Source organism: Mya arenaria, chromosome 7 (genome assembly GCF_026914265.1).
Source record: "Mya arenaria isolate MELC-2E11 chromosome 7, ASM2691426v1".
Classification (NCBI taxonomy): domain Eukaryota; kingdom Metazoa; phylum Mollusca; class Bivalvia; order Myida; family Myidae; genus Mya; species Mya arenaria.
Window position 1 is genome coordinate 44,788,471 of NC_069128.1, and position 18,852 is coordinate 44,807,322.

The following is an 18,852-nucleotide window of genomic DNA, read 5'->3' on the forward strand; positions in this document are numbered from 1 at the left end:
GCTTTTGGCTTCGTGAGTAAAATAAGGAAACGTTATATATTTTACAGGTTTTACCGGTTATTTTCGTCACACTATTGATAACCTCTTGACCTCTTTAAACCTCTCTGGCCCGTTTAAATAAGGGATTTTTGTTGTAACTTTCATAATATGAAAAAAAATGTAATCCACACGCTTTAACCAGCTCAACACTACACAGAGAGTAACATCAACAGCGCATATCAATCCTTAAATAGTTGATTATTTTTCAAAGACTGTTTTCCCCAATTTCGGCTTATTTTGAAAATTCTCCATTTAGAGTTTGTCATAACCCCGCCGGGACCTCAAATCCAAGTGGTAGCAAACGGGAGAAATCAGTTTTGGAAATATGTTTAAAGACATTTTTGTTTCATTTTTTTCTGAAAATAATTTATATCTACATTACAAACAAAATATTCGCCACTTTTAAAGATGATATCTTAAATAATAAAAATAACATATACCGGATACAGTTTTATACAAATAATAGAAAAATGACCCAGTTACCACTTTTCGCCTTTGTCCATTTAACCTATGTTTTCATTGTTTTCGTAAAAACTACACGCTGTAAATGATATATTTCCAATTTCGCGCGATAAAGTGCAACGCATTGTAAAACTTGTAGATCACATGCTGATCAGTAAAGCACCTACACAATATGTATGTTTACCAATACCTATTAAGATTGCATTGTGAAAAGATACATAAGGTACAAGGCCATGCCTGCACGTTTCTGTACGATAACATACGTAGTCTGTTCATAAGTTTATTTATTTAAAACCTTTCTAATTTGCTTGACATAATGGCATTATATCTTGCTCACTTGCTAGTTAAACTCAGAAAAAGAATGCTGCGGATCCAGAGAGAAAGTTATTTTAAAACTAAAACAATGCACAAACACAGTTTCATTTTCTTACATATGTGAAAATCAAGATAAAGCCAGAGCTAACTGTGGGATTTAAAGATTTTAAACAATTAAACCGGATGAAAAGATGGGCGAGACGGTCAACTCACTGATTTTTGTGTGAGATGGGGAGTTTGATTACTCCCAGAGCAGTTGAACATACGCGGGGAGACGACACACTGATTTGGGGTTATTGTTTGAAGGTTTGGTGCTCCTACCCCGCTCGGACACCTAGGTGTACTAGCTTTTGGTGCAATGGTGTTGAGTTTGGGGTTCAAGCCCCCCTTATATTATATTTTAGCGAGACATACGGCGTGCTTGTAAGCGGGTCGTATGGACAACTGTTTTGTAGTGTTTTTTTTCAGCTGGAAGTAACAGAGATTTGCCCAGTTTGTTTTCGATTCCTTAAGTGCTGGTATTAGTCCACAGCAATACATTTAACAATAAGTTTACCTATAATATGAACCTAATATATATAACACATCATTGTACTGTAAAGTAATTCGATGTACATGGGAATTGGCCATAATACTGTGATATTTAGTACAGCAACTAGTTTACTAACAACATTAAATAGACAAGTTTTCACATGCCAATTAAACACAATGTCTCTTTCAACATTAACCAATATAAGACAATGCTTAATTGTAAGTTTCATAATTTGAACAATATAATAAAGATCGACTAACCTAGAAATAACAGAAATGTGTCCGTTAAGTGTATTTCGCTGGCTTTGGCTTTTCAACGACCAAATCTCATTATACTATTTAATTTGTAATACCATATTGGAAAGCTTTAACTAATACAATACTTCATTGGTAAATGACGGAAGGTGCTTAACTAGTTCTTAAAAATGAAAAAATGGACAATGTATATTTTCAATTTTAAATCAATGGGTTGACTTTCAATCGTTTTTATGAATTATTTATATCCCACAGATGGTAAACAAAAAACGTTGTCATTATCTTCAGTTAATTTTGTCCTATATTTATAGAAATTTCTTGCGTTCCAGCCAAGTGCGTGGAAAAAGGTGTGATAAAACGCGGTGTTTTTGTGTAATTAGTCGAGGTTGAGGCTCGAATCTACCAGCGGGACCATGGGCGTGATCATAAACGCACTAGTTTGTGAAAGTATAGGAGTATTCGGTGTTGAAACCCCGAGCGAGAACATAGGCGTGAGATGAAACGCACTTGTTTGTGTTATCGTAGGAATGTTAGGTGTTTGAACTCCCGAGATGTTAAATGGGTAGGATAGTTAGCGCACAGGTGTTAGTAATTGTACGAAGGTTAGGTGTTCCAACCCCTGAGAGGTTAACAAGGCGTGACAGCTAGCTCACCGGTGTAAGTTATTGTATGAAGGTTAGGTGTTCCAACCCCGAGAGGTTAACAAGGCGTGACAGGTAGCCGGTGTAAGTTATTGTATGAAGGTAAAGTGTTTGAACCAACGAGTGGTACAATAGGCGTTTATGTTAGCTCACTGATGCACGAACTTGTAGAAGGGTTAGGTGTTTGAACCCACGAGAGTGGTGAAATATGCTTTATATTAATGCTCGTTTTGTAATTGTAGAATTGTTAAGGGTGAACATGTTTGATTAATCGCGTTGGATTGTGTAGGTGCACCGGTGTGTGTTATTTTAGGGAGGTTTGCATTTCGAATCCAAAGCAGAAACATATGCGTGGTGTAAAGTTAAACGCACTGGTCTTGTATAAATGTTGCTCTATTGATAAAGTATATTCTCTAATATGTTTAGTATACCTTCATATTATGAATCTATTGATTAAAATGCGTAGCATATACCATAAATGCATAGTTTTAGTCTTCCATATTTTTTCTGCTTTAAGGAAAGAGCAGTTGTCAAGGCACAGCTTTCAACCCTGCACAACTATATGAAGTGTAAGTTATCTTGTATTAACTACGTATTGAGCAGGTAACAAAACATTAATGATTTGACAATTCTTTTTAAAATATCCATAGTGCAAAATAATATTAAGAAAATTATGTTATGTATTATTCATTGCATGGATTGGTGAAAATTAATTGTTGTGAGTATTTAGATAATATTAACTGTTGTTAACTGTTGTAACTGTTGTATCATGTTGTTTTTATGTCATTTATAAAATCAATGTTTTAAGCAATAAGATTTGCGGTGCATCGACCCGCTTGACACGAATTGTTTAAAGCATTGTGTTGCTACTAACAAAACATTTCTGTACTAGCAAGATATGCTTAAATCCATTATTGAGCTTACATTTTTTTATGTCATTTTGTTTTATAGCGACTCCAATTGGAACAGTCAAGAAAACCACTGATAAAAACGGTTGGTGTATGATTGACTTGGTTTTTAAATTCCCGGATGGCATTCAGACGGTAATCATTTTGTGTTTTTTTTATTACTTATAATCACGTGTTTTAAGCTTACAATTATTTGCAAAAAACAGTTTAATACTGTTAAAATATATTATCTTGTACAAATGGACATTACCTATGTTAAATTGACATACTGCCATAATCAGTCTAATTCTCTACGCAAACAATGATTTTATTTATATATTTTAATAGTCATTCTAAACTAAGGAAAGCGTTATTTTGATAGAAAAACAAGATCGGTCGAAGGCAGTGGGAAGAATTCAACTAACACAACAGGCATTAAATAATAAGAGGCATAGTCCAAGCTAAGTTAAAGCTACAAGCCTGTACATATCAGGGTCATGTCATATTTTGTATCATTCCATACTAGCTTTTGTTCTTAAAAACATTTTAACCTACCCTTTTATTTATCGTAATTTCCCATCTCGGACGTTAATGTTTTGTATAAGTCTGAGAGATCAAGACATCTTCTTTAAATAATCTACTTAAATTCCAATTCACGATTTGTGAATGTTAAACTTTTTAATTTAAGATGATTTGTTTTAAAACTTCAAGAAGTAAAAGCAATACATCTATACAAAGAACGATATGCATATTATTTCCATTTTTCTTTAATATATTTAATTTTGCAGATCATTTTAAACCTTAAAAGACAATCGCCTTGTACGGGGATAATGATTTCGAATTTAATATTATGTCACGTAACATCATAAAATGCATATTTCATTCAACAAGTTCAGGAATTGACGAGCCAACTAATATATTTCAAGTCGAATTTAAAACACAATTTTCAAAATCTAGCTACATGCAACACTGAAATCTTGAACCCGGAATACTTAGATAGTTTATCTTTGAAGACGGGTTCAATAAGCAACATGGCCCGTGAAAAAAACGAAATACACAAATAAACATTTACTAATAACAAAGCAAGTGGGGCATTTTAAGATACGAGCTTTTAGTATTTGATATATTTGCAATACCTTATACAGATAAGGAGGGACATAATTAAAGACAACGTGAACTTTGAAAAGTGAATGTTCACATCATAAACGGAGAAGGTGTCAATCCACGTACACATACATATAGTGTCAACATAGTGCAACCTAAAAATCTGAGTCAAATGAACTTTTAACATATTGAATATACACATTTCAAAGACACAACTATTTACCATTCAATACATACACAACAATGAATGACTTTTCCAATACATAAATGTAAATGTTACGAAACATAATTTAACAACAAACTAAGCGATTTTATCTTCGTTAACTAGATCTTAATCTAAAAGCTTAATGTAATATGTACTTAATTTTATTAGATTAGTAATATGAGTACTTTCGATGAGTTGTTTGAATTTTACATACACGAATTGGTTATGTTTAGAAATGTACATTTTACATAAGATTAATCCGATCATTTTACTCGGTCTATAAGTATAATGCATACTTAGCGATATCCAGTCAGAAACTCAATTGAAATTTGGTTTCATTTAGAGTGTGAAAACAAACAGTTGAATATGTGCATGACGTCATTTCCTGTTTTAGCATATTAAGTTCCAAAGGTCTTCAAACCTTTGTTCATAAAATCAAACAAATATCACTTTACAGATAACAAATGATTTATTGTATTTAATTAATCTTTACCATATAAGAAAATGAGATATAAACGTATGACTTGCTGAAATACTGACAATTATGCAAAAGCAGTCCTAATGTTTATTTAATAAAACGTGTGTGTGTGAATGGTGGGGTATCTATTATTTTGACCATCAGAAATAAAAGCAATGTTAAATCATATAGCTTTAAAACACAACAAACATGCTGGTTATAAGGTACGAAAAACAATATATCGCATGTGATACGTATATATACTCGGCAAAAAGAATTGCTACATGAATATATAAATAACAAATAACTGTACATATCAAGTACATTTTTTATGCATTGTATTGAATGAAAGAAAATTCTTAGCCAGTTACCCCGCTTACTAATTGGAATAGCTTTATTGTAAATGACATGTTCTATTAAACTTAACCATATGGGGCCCTTAAACAGCCCTGTCCCTATTAAAGTACATTTGAAAGCAAATGTCGATCGAACTGTGTTTGCACAACAGTAAATCGTTTAACAAAATACTTGCAAATTACAAATTAGATTTTAATAAACATTCATGTTAAATATAAAAATACACTGCGTTCGTTACTGTCTTTATTGCATAGGTATAAGGACATTTCCTTGGCGACAGTTATTGCCTGAAGTCTAATCTACAATTATAATATCTGGCCTGCCTTATAAGGAATGTTTCGGAAACGACGTAACCGAAAAACTTATATGAAATATGGAAATTGAATGATGATAGGAGTTCAAATCATTAACAGAAATACCAGTATGTCATTAAAACCACTCAAACCATGAACTCTTAAACCTGAGAAATAGAGAGATGAATAACACAACGAAAATTTTCAGTAAAATGCTCAACTTTAGTTTCTTATATTTACAGTTAATGTTATAAAAAACATCGCGTTTATATACATTCATGGTTGTATTGTATGTACGATAGATTTACAAGTATATGTACACGACACACATGTCTAATTACAAATTAGTTTTTGTTCCTTTTCTAAATTAAGTTGCCTATTTATCACTAGATAACAAATATAAAGGAATAACATTTTTAAGTTAAGAGAATGGTATGCATTTTTATTTCAACAGCTTGAATTGTACTATACCATATGCAGTAAGGATTACAAATATATAAATAATAAGTACATGAGGTAGAAAAACAACTATAAAACTGCTTTAAAATCAGTTGTAGTTACTTCCGTTTGAACAAAACTTTGATTAAAACTATATATTTCTTTCGGAACCATTCAAGTTTGCAAAATAATAATTTGATTAAAAAAAAAATCGCATACTTTTGAATCGAGAATTTTTTTGGAAATAAACTCACCGTTTATAAGGAAAACGGCAATTCCATTCTCCCAAACGTTTTTTGAATACTTGTTAAGGTACAAAACATTGGACAACAACTTTTGTTCGAACATAAATTCGAAGCTTTTGTACGTTTTCACTGTTTTCAAACTGTCTGACTTTGTGATACGAACTTCAGGGGAAATTAACAAAACTGTTAACTAATACTTTTAAATAGCCTCCACACGTCATGTTAACAATGAAGCGTGGTTTTCACCCCATCTTGGAAACGACCAGTCTACAAACGAAGAAGAAGAATCTCTGAAAATGACTGTGATTTGATATTCACGTATCATGAACCCATGTTTTATCATAAAACAAACTATACATCTGGTAGAATGGCTTTTAATCTAATGTTTAACCACTCATAATTGGTTTCCTCTTTTGACCTTTCAAATATTGTTTTCAGTAAATGGTGACCACTGTTATGTCGTTAACGTGTCCATGGGCTTTTTTACTCGTGCATGAACAGTTATTAATAGGATTGTACATGCATGAAAAACTGGTTAAATAAATGTTTATGAAGGAATGACAGTCTACGTCATTAGCGATCAAAGGTTTGCGTGAGGGACGTCCCTCGGGTGTAGCAAACGCTTAATCGATAACGAGGTGTTTAGAAATGTAAATAAAATATAAATAAAACTGCAAAAATACGCATAACAGTATTACAAACAGATTTTGTTCAGTGTAAGTGTATTTCATTATTTCACGTGAAAATATACTTTGTGAAATAAAATACGATCTAACACTGAAAACACGAAACATACTCTGTATATAATACCAAACTGCTCTGTGTACCGTAATGTAATGTAGTTGTTTAGCTGAAAAATAAAAATGTTTGCTGTTAAAATGCCACGTCTAAATGTGTCGTTTTATTTGAGAGCATATGTCGATTAGTTTAAAAATGGCATGAGACACAACATTAGAATCTATTGAATCAGAAATAAATTCATCTCACATGCTCGTATAAGATATCAATAAACAGCTTATACGACTCTACACCCAACAGTGTTATTGAAAAAGTGTCTTCTTTCGGCTTCATTCGGATAAGAGTATAAATGGAAATAAATATATATTGTAAAAGTGAAAACTTTAGCAGGCACGATATCCCTTCTTCCTAAACTGCAAGTTAAATTCAACTGAAAGAACTCCTTCAGTATTGATGGCCACCCACTTCTGTAGTAGGTCCGGGAGAAGATCCACTTCTACCGCCAATCCTTCGGTCTGTTGTCTGGTCACTGTGCGTCTGCAATAATAGAGGTATACACAAAAATGTCTCTATAAAGAACATCATTTATAACGTATACGCATAAATCAATTCGGATAACACTCATGGCTAATGATTTAGATTTTTACTTTCGTATGAGTCAATAAAACAACAATTTTTACATTTGAACTAGTACTGGAGACGAAAGCGTAAACTTAAACGATTCATCTTTGGCAATTCCGCTATGGATCAGACTGTTAAAACCTCACTTCATAAAAATATTTACATATAAACTAGCACTTGTGATTGCACCGTGCTCAGTTTCTTAACAACTCAACTTATAAAATATTTAAATAAGTATTCTTTACAAAAACGTATTTTAATGCCATCATTCTGAATTTGAAATCTTCTAAACCAAACAATCCAGAATTATTCAGCATTGCTTCAAATCTTTCTTGTTCAATTAAGAGAGAAGATTAAATTTCTTTTATAATATTTATCTTTATATGTTAACTATATGGCTAAAACTATGGCTGATGCTGACAGGTAATAATGTAACAGAAAAGCGCAATAGGCAAGGTAACACGATCGGAGCGCGGCACTTGGACAGGAAGTGACGTCAACGAAGAACAGCTGTGATACAGCTCATGTAGTTCCAGCCACGTGGTAGAAACGCGGATTCCTGGTAGCCCCGACCTACTTGTTTTGCAGCGTTCTGCTTCGTGTTTCTCGCAAAACAAAACAAGATCTGTCACAGAGACAGCGCGCTCGACTATTCCGCCGCTTTTCAGTGTAAGGATTGAAATTTTTTGGCGAAACATGCATGGATCACTTTTAGATTAGATTTCAATGCAATACGTGATGTGCGGAGATATTAACATCAATGTGGTTACATGCAAAATTTTAACAATACTTTTTAAGTGTAATAATAAAGGGCCATTATTTGCAAAACACAGTTATCTAACTTGATTATTCAATTAGGTTGGGTGGCTGAATACCATTGTATAAAGTCTCAATGCAATACATCAAGTAGTTGCTGAGATATTATCCTATGTGTGCTAACATGCAAGACCTTAACCAGAATTTCTAAATCGCATAATAAAGGGCCAAATATGAGTTATCTTACTTGATTAAAAAAGAAGGTTAAATGGTTGGGAGCCTGTGTGTAAAGTTTCAATGCAATACTATATGTATTTGCTGAAGCATTAACTTTAAAGTGGTTACATGCAAAACCTTACCAGAATTTCTATGTTGAATAAAAAGGGGCCATTATTTGAATTACATGCAAACTAGAGTTATCTTACTTGGTTATTTAAGTAGAATGGATGGTTGAGTACCATTGAATCAAGTCTCAATGCAATACCTCAAGTAGTTGCTGAGATATTAACCTATGTGTGCTTGCACGCAAAACCTTAACCAGAGTTTCTAAGTCAAATAATAAAGGCCTATTATTTGCATTAAATGCAAACTAGAGTTATCTAACTCGGTAAATTAAGTAGGTTGGATGATTGAGTACCATTATATCAAGTCTCAATGCAATACCTCAAGTATTTACTGAGATAGTAACCTATGTGTGCTTGCACGCAAAACCTTAACCAGAATTTCGAAGTCAAATAATAAAGGCCTATTATTTGCATTAAATGCAAAGTAGAGTTATCAAACTTGGTTAATTAAGTAGGTTGGATGGTTGAGTACCATTGTATAAAGTCTCAATGCAATACCTTAAGTAGTTGCTGAGATATTAACCTATGTGTGCTTGCACGCAAAACCTTAACCAAGGAGTGACGCCGACGCCGCCGCCGACGCTTGGGTGAGTAGTATAGCTCTCCTTATTCTTCGAATAGTCGAGCTAATAAAAAATGTTACCTAAGTTATATATTATTTAATAGTATTTCAACGAAACACTCACTTTCAAAGTAAAACTAGAAGCACGTAATATTGAAGTGGCGAAAATAACTTCCTTTAACACACTTTAATTGAGGCCTTTAAAAACAAAAGAAACATTTTCTCACTGGTTACAAATTATGTACGAACTGAATTAGCTCCTAATTTGTACATGTTCGATTTTTCCACTGCATAGTTTGAATCGTCATGATAATACATGTATTTTCAATACGACTTACCCTCTGTAAGAGGATTAAAAGCATGCTTTGTCCGGTCATTTCTGTAAACACATTTTTCTGCCTACTGCCCGGTTCGACCTCAATTTTAACAATCAATTGTATCGATTTGAACGTATCGGTTCCCGAAAGTTTATTGCCTTTAAATTTATATGCGCACGAAATGCTCGTGCGTATGAACCACTCGTGCTTATGAAGCGAAACCTGGCGGTTAATCTTTTATAAACAAGGACAACTATTTTCTTCTATTTCGTTTTACTCAAACGTAGAAAATTATATAATTTGTTGGCAATATGGTTATTTAATGTTTTGTTTTTTTTTCCATTTAATTCATTTAGTGAATATATACATCAAACAGTACACTGTATGCAAAATTACGTATTTAAATGACGTAATTTACAGCAAAGTGTTATAAATCATAAGCTAGTTAAGTCTTCATTGTAATGTGATGAAACTCATACAAAATACATCGTAAATTGTTTTTAAAATGGTTTATGTAAAACACAGCTTAAAGGGCTGTTAGTCGGGTACAGGAGAATAGAGCCGGAGCTCTCCGAAAATAGTTTTTTTTGTAAGAAAAGGGGAATAATGAAATTAAACAATCATAATGATTCTTAAACGAATCTCTATGTAAGTGTATTGTAGTAGTATACAGAAAATTACATCAGTATTTATAATAATAAATGGATTGTATGATTATATTAAAAGCATAAAAGGAATAGATGTGTTGCAATTAACTAATTTGATTTAATTGTCATAAATCAAGATATTCAGAATATTGTGGTCGATTACACTAAGAAAACACTAGAAGACACAAGACGCTAAAAATAGTATATGTCACAAGTTTACGATTTTGCACCGTACGTCATATTCATTGATGTCACCATGCGTGTCAATATTAGTTTGCTATGCATTTAAAGCTCTCTGGGGAAAAATACACTGATAAATTGACATGCAATACGACTTTTTTGCCACGGGAAATTCAGCATGCATAAAAGGTCACTTATCGTGATGAAATCCGCACTAAGATAGTTGATAATACTAAAGTTTTTTACAAAGAATATAATTAACCAATTGTAATGTCACTCTAAATGAGTGAATGCTACGTTTGCATGTACTACGATGCACAAACTAGATGAATGACATGATTCCTATTAAGTTGAACATTTGGATATAGGCGTAGAATAAAAGGAAAGTTTGTTCCATGCGTGATAATGTGTTTTTACTTGGAATTAATTGCCAGTAATATTTGTTTATTGAAATTAAAACAAATCTTGATCTTGATCAAATTATAAAAACATTTCCTTAAAAACAACTGTTTAAACGTATTTTTTAAATTATATCAAAAACACATCCAAACAAGTCAGACAAAAAGTATTGGAAATATTCCCTGTTCACTTTTGCGCCAATTTTTAATTAACCAATATTGATATTTTTCCGCAATAGCACAGATTCATTAAATGTCATTCAGACAGTTATTTGCTTCTCCTCATTTAGTTTTATAAAATATATTTAACTGATTGTGAAGATTGAAATTGTCATATTTTACTAGCCAGTACAGTAAACAAAATTCGTCATAATACTTCATAATGCATGCAAGTGTACATCCCTAAAACTTAACAAGGCAGGCATAAAAAAATGGTAAAATGATTGAAATATAACTTTATAAATGTAACAAAGGTAAAATGGGAATTAATAAAACTCATCAATATATAATCCTTTGTTTCAGTAGAAACAAGATTAAATTTTACACAAATGTCTTGGCTATATTTCCTAACAGCATAAACATCATTTACGATGTTTATACCGAAGTTTATTTAATTAAAGAACATTCCGTTTTTTTTATAAAGGTACCAATTTGGATTCCTCGATAACATTAAGAATAATACGTTGCAATCATATGTATATGGAAAAAGTTATTTTATGTTCATGAACGTAGGGTTATATATCTTGTATTAGTATTTTACATGTCCCGAAATATCTTTTCACTGATGCAAAAAAACAAAATACATCTGAATACAATCGATGTTTGTCTCCAGAAAAATACGTAATTACATTGTACACTTTTCGTGCGTTTCTGTTCGCTTTATCTCACATTTCAGGTTTACTAAGTTGAATGCCACAATGGCCATATATATATTTATATATATATATATATATATGTACATATGTTTATATATATACATACACATATAGAATCTCTCTCTCATGCACCATCATGACTCCCTGTGCAATCTATTGTTGTATAGATGTTACTCGATATTGGATATATATATTGTATTTGAGTCAAAAGAAATTACACACCAACATAATTTGCTTTGTTTTGGTAATTAATTTTAAACAATATAACCTATATGCAGTAACGTATTGTTATTATTTTTGCCTGAACGTTTTCTTAAAATACTTAAACTTGTAGATATCGTAATTTATCCCATATACGCAAAATATATTTCAATGCCCGTCATTTTTATTGAATCAATCATATTCTTCCTTTTATCCTCCCGCCTTAATTGTACAGTATAGAAATAATATGCCGAAAAACATACCTTCATTACACAAAAAATATTATGGATGCTTAAATTAAAATCATCATGCTTCGTTTGTATCTGGCAATCAATTCTCCTGTCCAGTTAATATTTATGTTCAATACATTTTATGGTTTTCTATTCTTGTACTAAGAAGTTATATGCATTTCATAACGGCTAATACAACGTTTGTCTTCCATACTTGCAGACGCACCATGCGTACCCCGGAAAAACGGGTAAAGGCGGCACGTTCACAGGACGCTTATGTCCCGGGGGTAAGGGCGAGCTGCTATGTAGGATGTTAAAGGCGGTATTCAAGAGAGGGTTGATGTTCAACGTTGGGAAGGAAGGAATGGTTGACCTGGATGGCGTCTCATTGTATAATGGTCCAGTGTATACTTACGAGTAAGAATAATCTTATGTATATTAACAGTCAGCTAAGTGTGTTCAGGAGGGCATAAGTGTTTACTGTTGTGAAAAAGAGGGTATGGTCTGAATGCCGTTTCTTTAAAGATGCCTATGTATGAACGTTTTGGGTAGTTGTAGTCAGGGTAAGCCATTTTTAAAAGCATAAAAAATCATAACGATTTCATAGGTCAGTGGTGAAGTTCAATATAGGTGAATTTAGTTAGGTATACATGACGTATAACTTGAGCCGCGTATGAATGTTCCTTTCAAGGCGTATGAATGATTTTTTTCATTAAAATAAGATCAGTGAAATAACAGCAGTTAAAGTATACATTTGATATTTAACTTCAAACTAAGGAGTGAAAGTATCAACTTCAAGAAATACTTTTAAAGAAATTGCATTCACTTCGCTTTTACCTGAATGAATACGGCACTATAGAATATGTAAATGATGACAGGTAATAATTGTTCGCATAGGACAGATTGCATGTATTTCACTGAATATGTTTTTAGAAATAAACACAACTGATCGCTCGTTAGGGAATTGTCAATTCCCAATTTTCGAATGCATTTGTTTCAAAACAGTTCCTTCCGTACACAACATAAGACAAAAACAAGTGTTCGAACATTACTTCAATGATATAGCATGAATACAATATATTTTCTTTTTTATACTTGTCTGACACTGTAATTAGAACTTCCCAGGAAATGCACAAAGCAATTGACTGATAAATTTAAATACCCCACTTTTCCTCAATGGTCATCTCACTGACGGAGAGTGGTAAAGAATGTAAAATAAGGATTCTGAAACATGCAATATAGCTCGTCGTTAAAATACAGCGTTTAGAAATCTTGATATCATATTGCTCATTACGGGAGTAATTACGATTTGGTTAATACTAAATAATAATAGCTACGGCTCTTATAAAAATAACGTACTGAAAAAATTCTTATGTAATATTCAATATAAGGCATATATATTTCATGTCGATAACCATGCGGATGATGACAAACTAACGTAATAAATAGACCTGTAATATAATTATTCATACAATATTCATGCAATATTTATTTTTATCGAAAAACAGATCGCAAATGATCTAGTAGATGAATGCAATGTTTTTCAACATGTTTTGTTTATAATGGAATCTATAGTATACAACACAATATACGAGGATCACGGAGCACGACGTCACCGTCCATAAGGTTGAAAAATAATGTAGACTTCGTTTAAAATGATGACCATATTTGAAACGTAACATTCAGTATGTAACGTCAGTTGAATCATTTACTGATTTTCCTGCACTACCAATCTGGACGTGTTTTCCATCCGTTTCAAAGTATTTACGCAAAACGAATCAGTGAGAGAAGCAAGCCCATTATATCAATTTGTTTTTATTTAATTTATTGCTTCAGTCAATGAACTTATATATAATAAAAAGGCACACGGTAAGCTCGGGAATGATGAAGTCAAACAGCTGACGCCATAGATTTTTGAGTGTGTTTGCAGTCGAATCCTAAATATAAAGACATGAGTATCAAATGGAAATTATTATACTATCATACAAAAATTGTTTCTTTAGTAGCATGTGATATGATGAAATGCGTTATTATAGAATAATTAACATGTATTTTTCTGCGTAAATGACGTAGTTTTGCGTGCTCCGCGGGAGGTGCTATATCGCGGTTAAATTGCAAATACCGTTGGTCAATTTTTAGGTTAACCCTGGTTCGTCATTGTATAAACAATCGGGTGTTTCGCCTGACGTAGAATATTTCAGTCCTCCACTTCGTAGTCGTTTATACGAATCATAAGAGTTTCAGTATTAAAAGAACATATGCCAGAACCACATAGCAGAGGAGTTAATTATATTTTTAACAACTCAGATACTGAACATCCTTACATAACACACCTTATGACCCCTGAATTGTTTAGGTTAATAAGTAGTTGGGTATTTGTGATTAATGTGATTTATTATTGAAGTTCATTTAAATGTTCTTTTTTTCTTTCGTGTCCTTTATCTTTTCAATGCATTAAATAGCCCTATCAAAAGTCATTTAATTATCCAAAATTTTAAAAACAAAATCACATGGCTCCTTTCTGGCATCATGAGCAGGATCTGATAATACAAACTATGTGCACACCTTAAAATAATAACTTTTGACAAACAAATCACTTGTTGGTTCTATTCCTTACTAATATAGGAAACTTTAAAAATGTGTTGTTTTTTCATGCGAAATGTGACGATTAAGTTCCATGCACATTTTATTGTCGTAATATCAAGACCATTGTATTTATGAGCACAAACATCTGTATAGATACTCGCATAAAGATTCTTGACTTGTGTTAGAAGTCCAATCACCACATAGCGTTTAAGTTATGCCATCTGATACAGTGAACATACACGGACAAGCGTTAAGAATTCCATTACAGTACTCGTGTTCAATAATGATATGGTTTCCATACCTTCTGTATGTTAGGGTATATTATCCTCTCAGCTTAATGATGAAATTATGTTTTGAACTTAGCAGAAAGTATGTTATTGTTTACATTAGCACAAATAGCATTTGGCAAAGGATCTGTCTTTAGGAAAGAAATTGATGAGTGAGACTAGTGTCATGAAACCTTTACCCAAATAAAATACCGCTCAGTCAACATATTGTAAAGAAAACTAAATCATCAGAATTTAGACCACTTGTGAAGTATTAGGGAATTAAAAAAAAAATGAATAAATTCAATGGAAACATTGACGGATAAATGCATATTTAACGTGAACTTCGTTTGTGAATCTCAGAGAAAAAATGCGGATTATCATACTTTCTTTTACTGTCACAATTGCTATACAATTTAACATTATGGATCACCGCAGCACACAATTCACAGTGGCACTCAGCAAATTCAGCAATTATAGAAAGAATGTAGACATTTATTTAAAGTAATATGGAATAAATAGTCGTGTAAATCAGAATTAGTGTTCTGTAGTTTCTTAACGTTTCATCTGAAACAAAATTCCAATTCTCATATACTACGTTGTATCAGTAACATCTACATTTCTATTATGTACGAAATTATCCAACAAATGTTGCCCGCGCGCCCTTCCTCAATAAGGTTTTAACAATGAGGTGATTTAAGAAGATTCCTTTTAATAAATATACTCTGTACGTATAGTAATATTTCAACTTATGTGACTATGTGTTAAAGGTTGGAAGGCACATACTCTACATACACATGGACTTTGAAAAAGGAACTGGCTGCCAAAGGCATCACGGAGGCGAACATAAATTGGACAGAGAAGTTGGAAGAGACATTCACTGTCAATTGTTAGTGACTTGTATTAGTCTTAATTGTCGATAGTCTTTCTCTTAATGATAGTATCATACATTAGAATATACGTATACCGGTTTTGTATATGACTTGGTATGCCCAGCTGTCGTTTTCTTACTACAATTTAATTCGTGGATGTGCGTGCCAAATTCCGGTTTGGATACATGTTTACAAGGGAATAGTATATGTAAAATTCAAATATAAATAGATGCATTAAACTGTTTTATATAAAGGATAAACAGTTAAAATTGTCTAAGAAACGTAATGGTATGTTGTATTGCTTTGTCTTTAATATTAATTGCTTTATTAATAACAATGCTTTTACTGCCAAAAATTGTTTTCCCTCCAAAGTCAATGATTACACTAATTATTAGTATACTGTTTTATATATTACATGCCGCTTTCAGTGTTGCAATAAACCTAATACGGTTTATTATTTCAAGTCGATCTTTGCTCAAAGCTGCACTTTCTTAAAGATGAGGATAGTGAAGTTGAAAGAGGTATCACAGAGGCGTAGGACTATTCGAAAGGATTATTATAAATTATATAAACAGACGTTGACGGTTGGTTTGGCATAATTTTCTTTTTGTAACTGATGTTGATATTCACTCTACAATGACCTTATGTTGAAATGTATCACCCTTGTTGTATATCGTATTGTACAGAGTTGATACTTATACTAATATCATATAATGTTTACTGCTGTTTATCTCGGTGACAATTTAATTATATGAAAAAAGGTATTTTGTAATCATTGCATTTTTCGCAACAAACAAACTTTCAGAGTAATATTTAATGCGAATGTAAAATGTAAGTAACTGTCGTAGTAATTTGGTCAAGAACACAAGGCAAGCAAATACTGCTCATGCCTTTTTTATAACGTACGCTCAGCAGATTTGGTATCGTTTTTGTAACAATATCTTATTCGATTGGAAAATGTACTACATGTAAATGATGATAGTCACAAGTTTAAAAAAAAGAAACACAGTCTATTCTGTAAAACGTCTTTCGAAACATATGCAGCACATTATTTGTATTTACAATAATGTCTCAGAAATATAGTAAAGATTCATTTTAAATTTAGCGCAAACTGCAGTATTGAAACGTTCCATGTTAAGGTGTAAAAGTGACCTTTTCAACATATCTATAATTGTTTGCTTGCGAGCTATATATCGCGGTATGTACAGTTGTAGAAAACAAGGCAAACATAAACTGCTCATACCGTTTTCATAATGTGTTTCAGCAAATTGGTATCGTGTTTCTTACAAAATCATAATCAAATGGAAACTGTACTACATGTTATTATTGCAGTTAACATTTAAAAAAGAAACACAAATGATGTTGTAAAAGGTCTTTCGAAATATAAGCAGCAAATTATTTATTTTTACAATAGTCTTACAATTTCGTAAAGATTCATTATAATTTAAGCGCAAACTGCAGTAATGATACGTTCCATGCAAAGGTGTAGATGTGAACTTTTTCAACAGATTTATAATTGTTCGTTGTCTAGCTATATATCACTCTATGTACAGTTTCGGATGTATTCGTTTTACTAAGGGTAAGGACGATTACTCAAATTTCACTGACAGTGCCAAGGCAGATACACAAATGTTTACCAATGACTGTATTGTGATAGGTGTGTACTATTTTGTTGTCTTTCAGAGTTATACATATATTACTTGAATTTTGTTAAATAGCTTATGACAATTGTCTAAAAAACTCTAAAACCACTAAACTTTATAATTTTGTCTAACTTGTATCGTGCCTTATCTTATCTTGTAAACTGTTTTTTTTGGTCGTCCCGCGAGGTGATGGTCCGTTCTGTCCTTATGTCATATATTACCGTACTGTAGTAATCAATGTATTATAACTGTGTCACTATAAAAATATAAATTAAACTATGATTTGTATTAAATTTGTATTGTAACTCTACATTTTAATCGGAAAATAAAGACAAAAAAAGACTACCATGTTAACATTCAAACTGACATTGCATTTTATTTACAAAATATTTGAACAATATATATTTATCTTTTTTTTTGCTCTGTATCTCAATGGTTTTGCTTTGTTGACAGATAACATTGTTGATCATGGCGTATTGTTTAGTTCATAACCCCAGGTCAAAATTGCTCTCTATTTGATATAAGTGAACATCAGTGTTAAACATTGCGTACTCGTTATTGGTTAAATCTGGGTCTGCACGTGTTTGTTTAAGAGGATAAAACATTGTATTATGCCCAGCTAGGATAATGAAAACCAGGTTTGTCCTCATTTTTGTTTAGAAAGTGCAATTACAAATAATGGCCGGGATCGAACTCGCACTCGCTTCTCACCAAGTCGACCCATGTTCGATTCTCGGTGTGTGTGCATGTGATTTTGGTAAGTAGTCACCAAGCCGGACAAGTAGGATTTCTCCGTGTTTCCCAAACAACGCAAGCAACATTCTCGCACAAAATCGCGCCAACGAGTGTGACTAAGAATAAGTTTAATTCTCTACTGCACGAACGGTGTATAATAAATAATGTTTAAAGTTAACCTAATGTGGGTTTGACCCGTGTTGGTTTAAAAAAGTGACATTGTAAACCGAGCATTCGGCCACTGGCATACATAGGACAATTTTTGCACTCATTGTGTTGCAAGAGGCCATTTTTTGCATCTTGTATTACTGGCTTAATCTTGCGTATAGTTATATTTCTAATGAAACGTTTTAAGTTCAAATTATTCGTACAATTAATCGGAATATATTTAGAATATATTTTTTTTAAACTTTCCTTGCCTCATGCCAATAAGGGCTGCCAGGCCAACGAAGGTCCATGATACCCAATTCATTTAAAAAGGTTATTTAGGCAAAGTTACATACACACGTGATCAGGTAAATCTAACACTTAACCGATCCTATGGTTTCTTTCAAAACTCTTTCAAAACATTCACTCCGAAACTTAATCCGTAACTAACAGACGAACTATTGCTTCAGCTGAACACATTCCCGTCACACCACTATTAAGCTAT

The 18,852-nt window shown here is 32.5% G+C and overlaps 1 protein-coding gene across 3 annotated transcripts in view; it reads left to right on the top strand.

Annotated features, from left to right (window-relative positions):
- Window positions 1-17,782, top strand: part of LOC128241437 (putative uncharacterized protein MYH16) — a 97,938-nt gene extending 80,156 nt beyond the window's left edge. For all 3 annotated transcript variants that reach the window (XM_052958357.1, XM_052958358.1, XM_052958359.1), the window contains 5 exons: window positions 2,761-2,812; window positions 3,195-3,286; window positions 12,319-12,515; window positions 15,721-15,839; window positions 16,251-17,782. In XM_052958357.1, coding sequence (XP_052814317.1) covers window positions 2,761-2,812; window positions 3,195-3,286; window positions 12,319-12,515; window positions 15,721-15,839; window positions 16,251-16,261 — 471 coding nt within the window. In that variant the 3' untranslated portion in view covers window positions 16,262-17,782. The remainder of the gene's footprint in view (window positions 1-2,760; window positions 2,813-3,194; window positions 3,287-12,318; window positions 12,516-15,720; window positions 15,840-16,250) is intronic.
- Window positions 17,783-18,852: the final 1,070 nt, after the last annotated feature.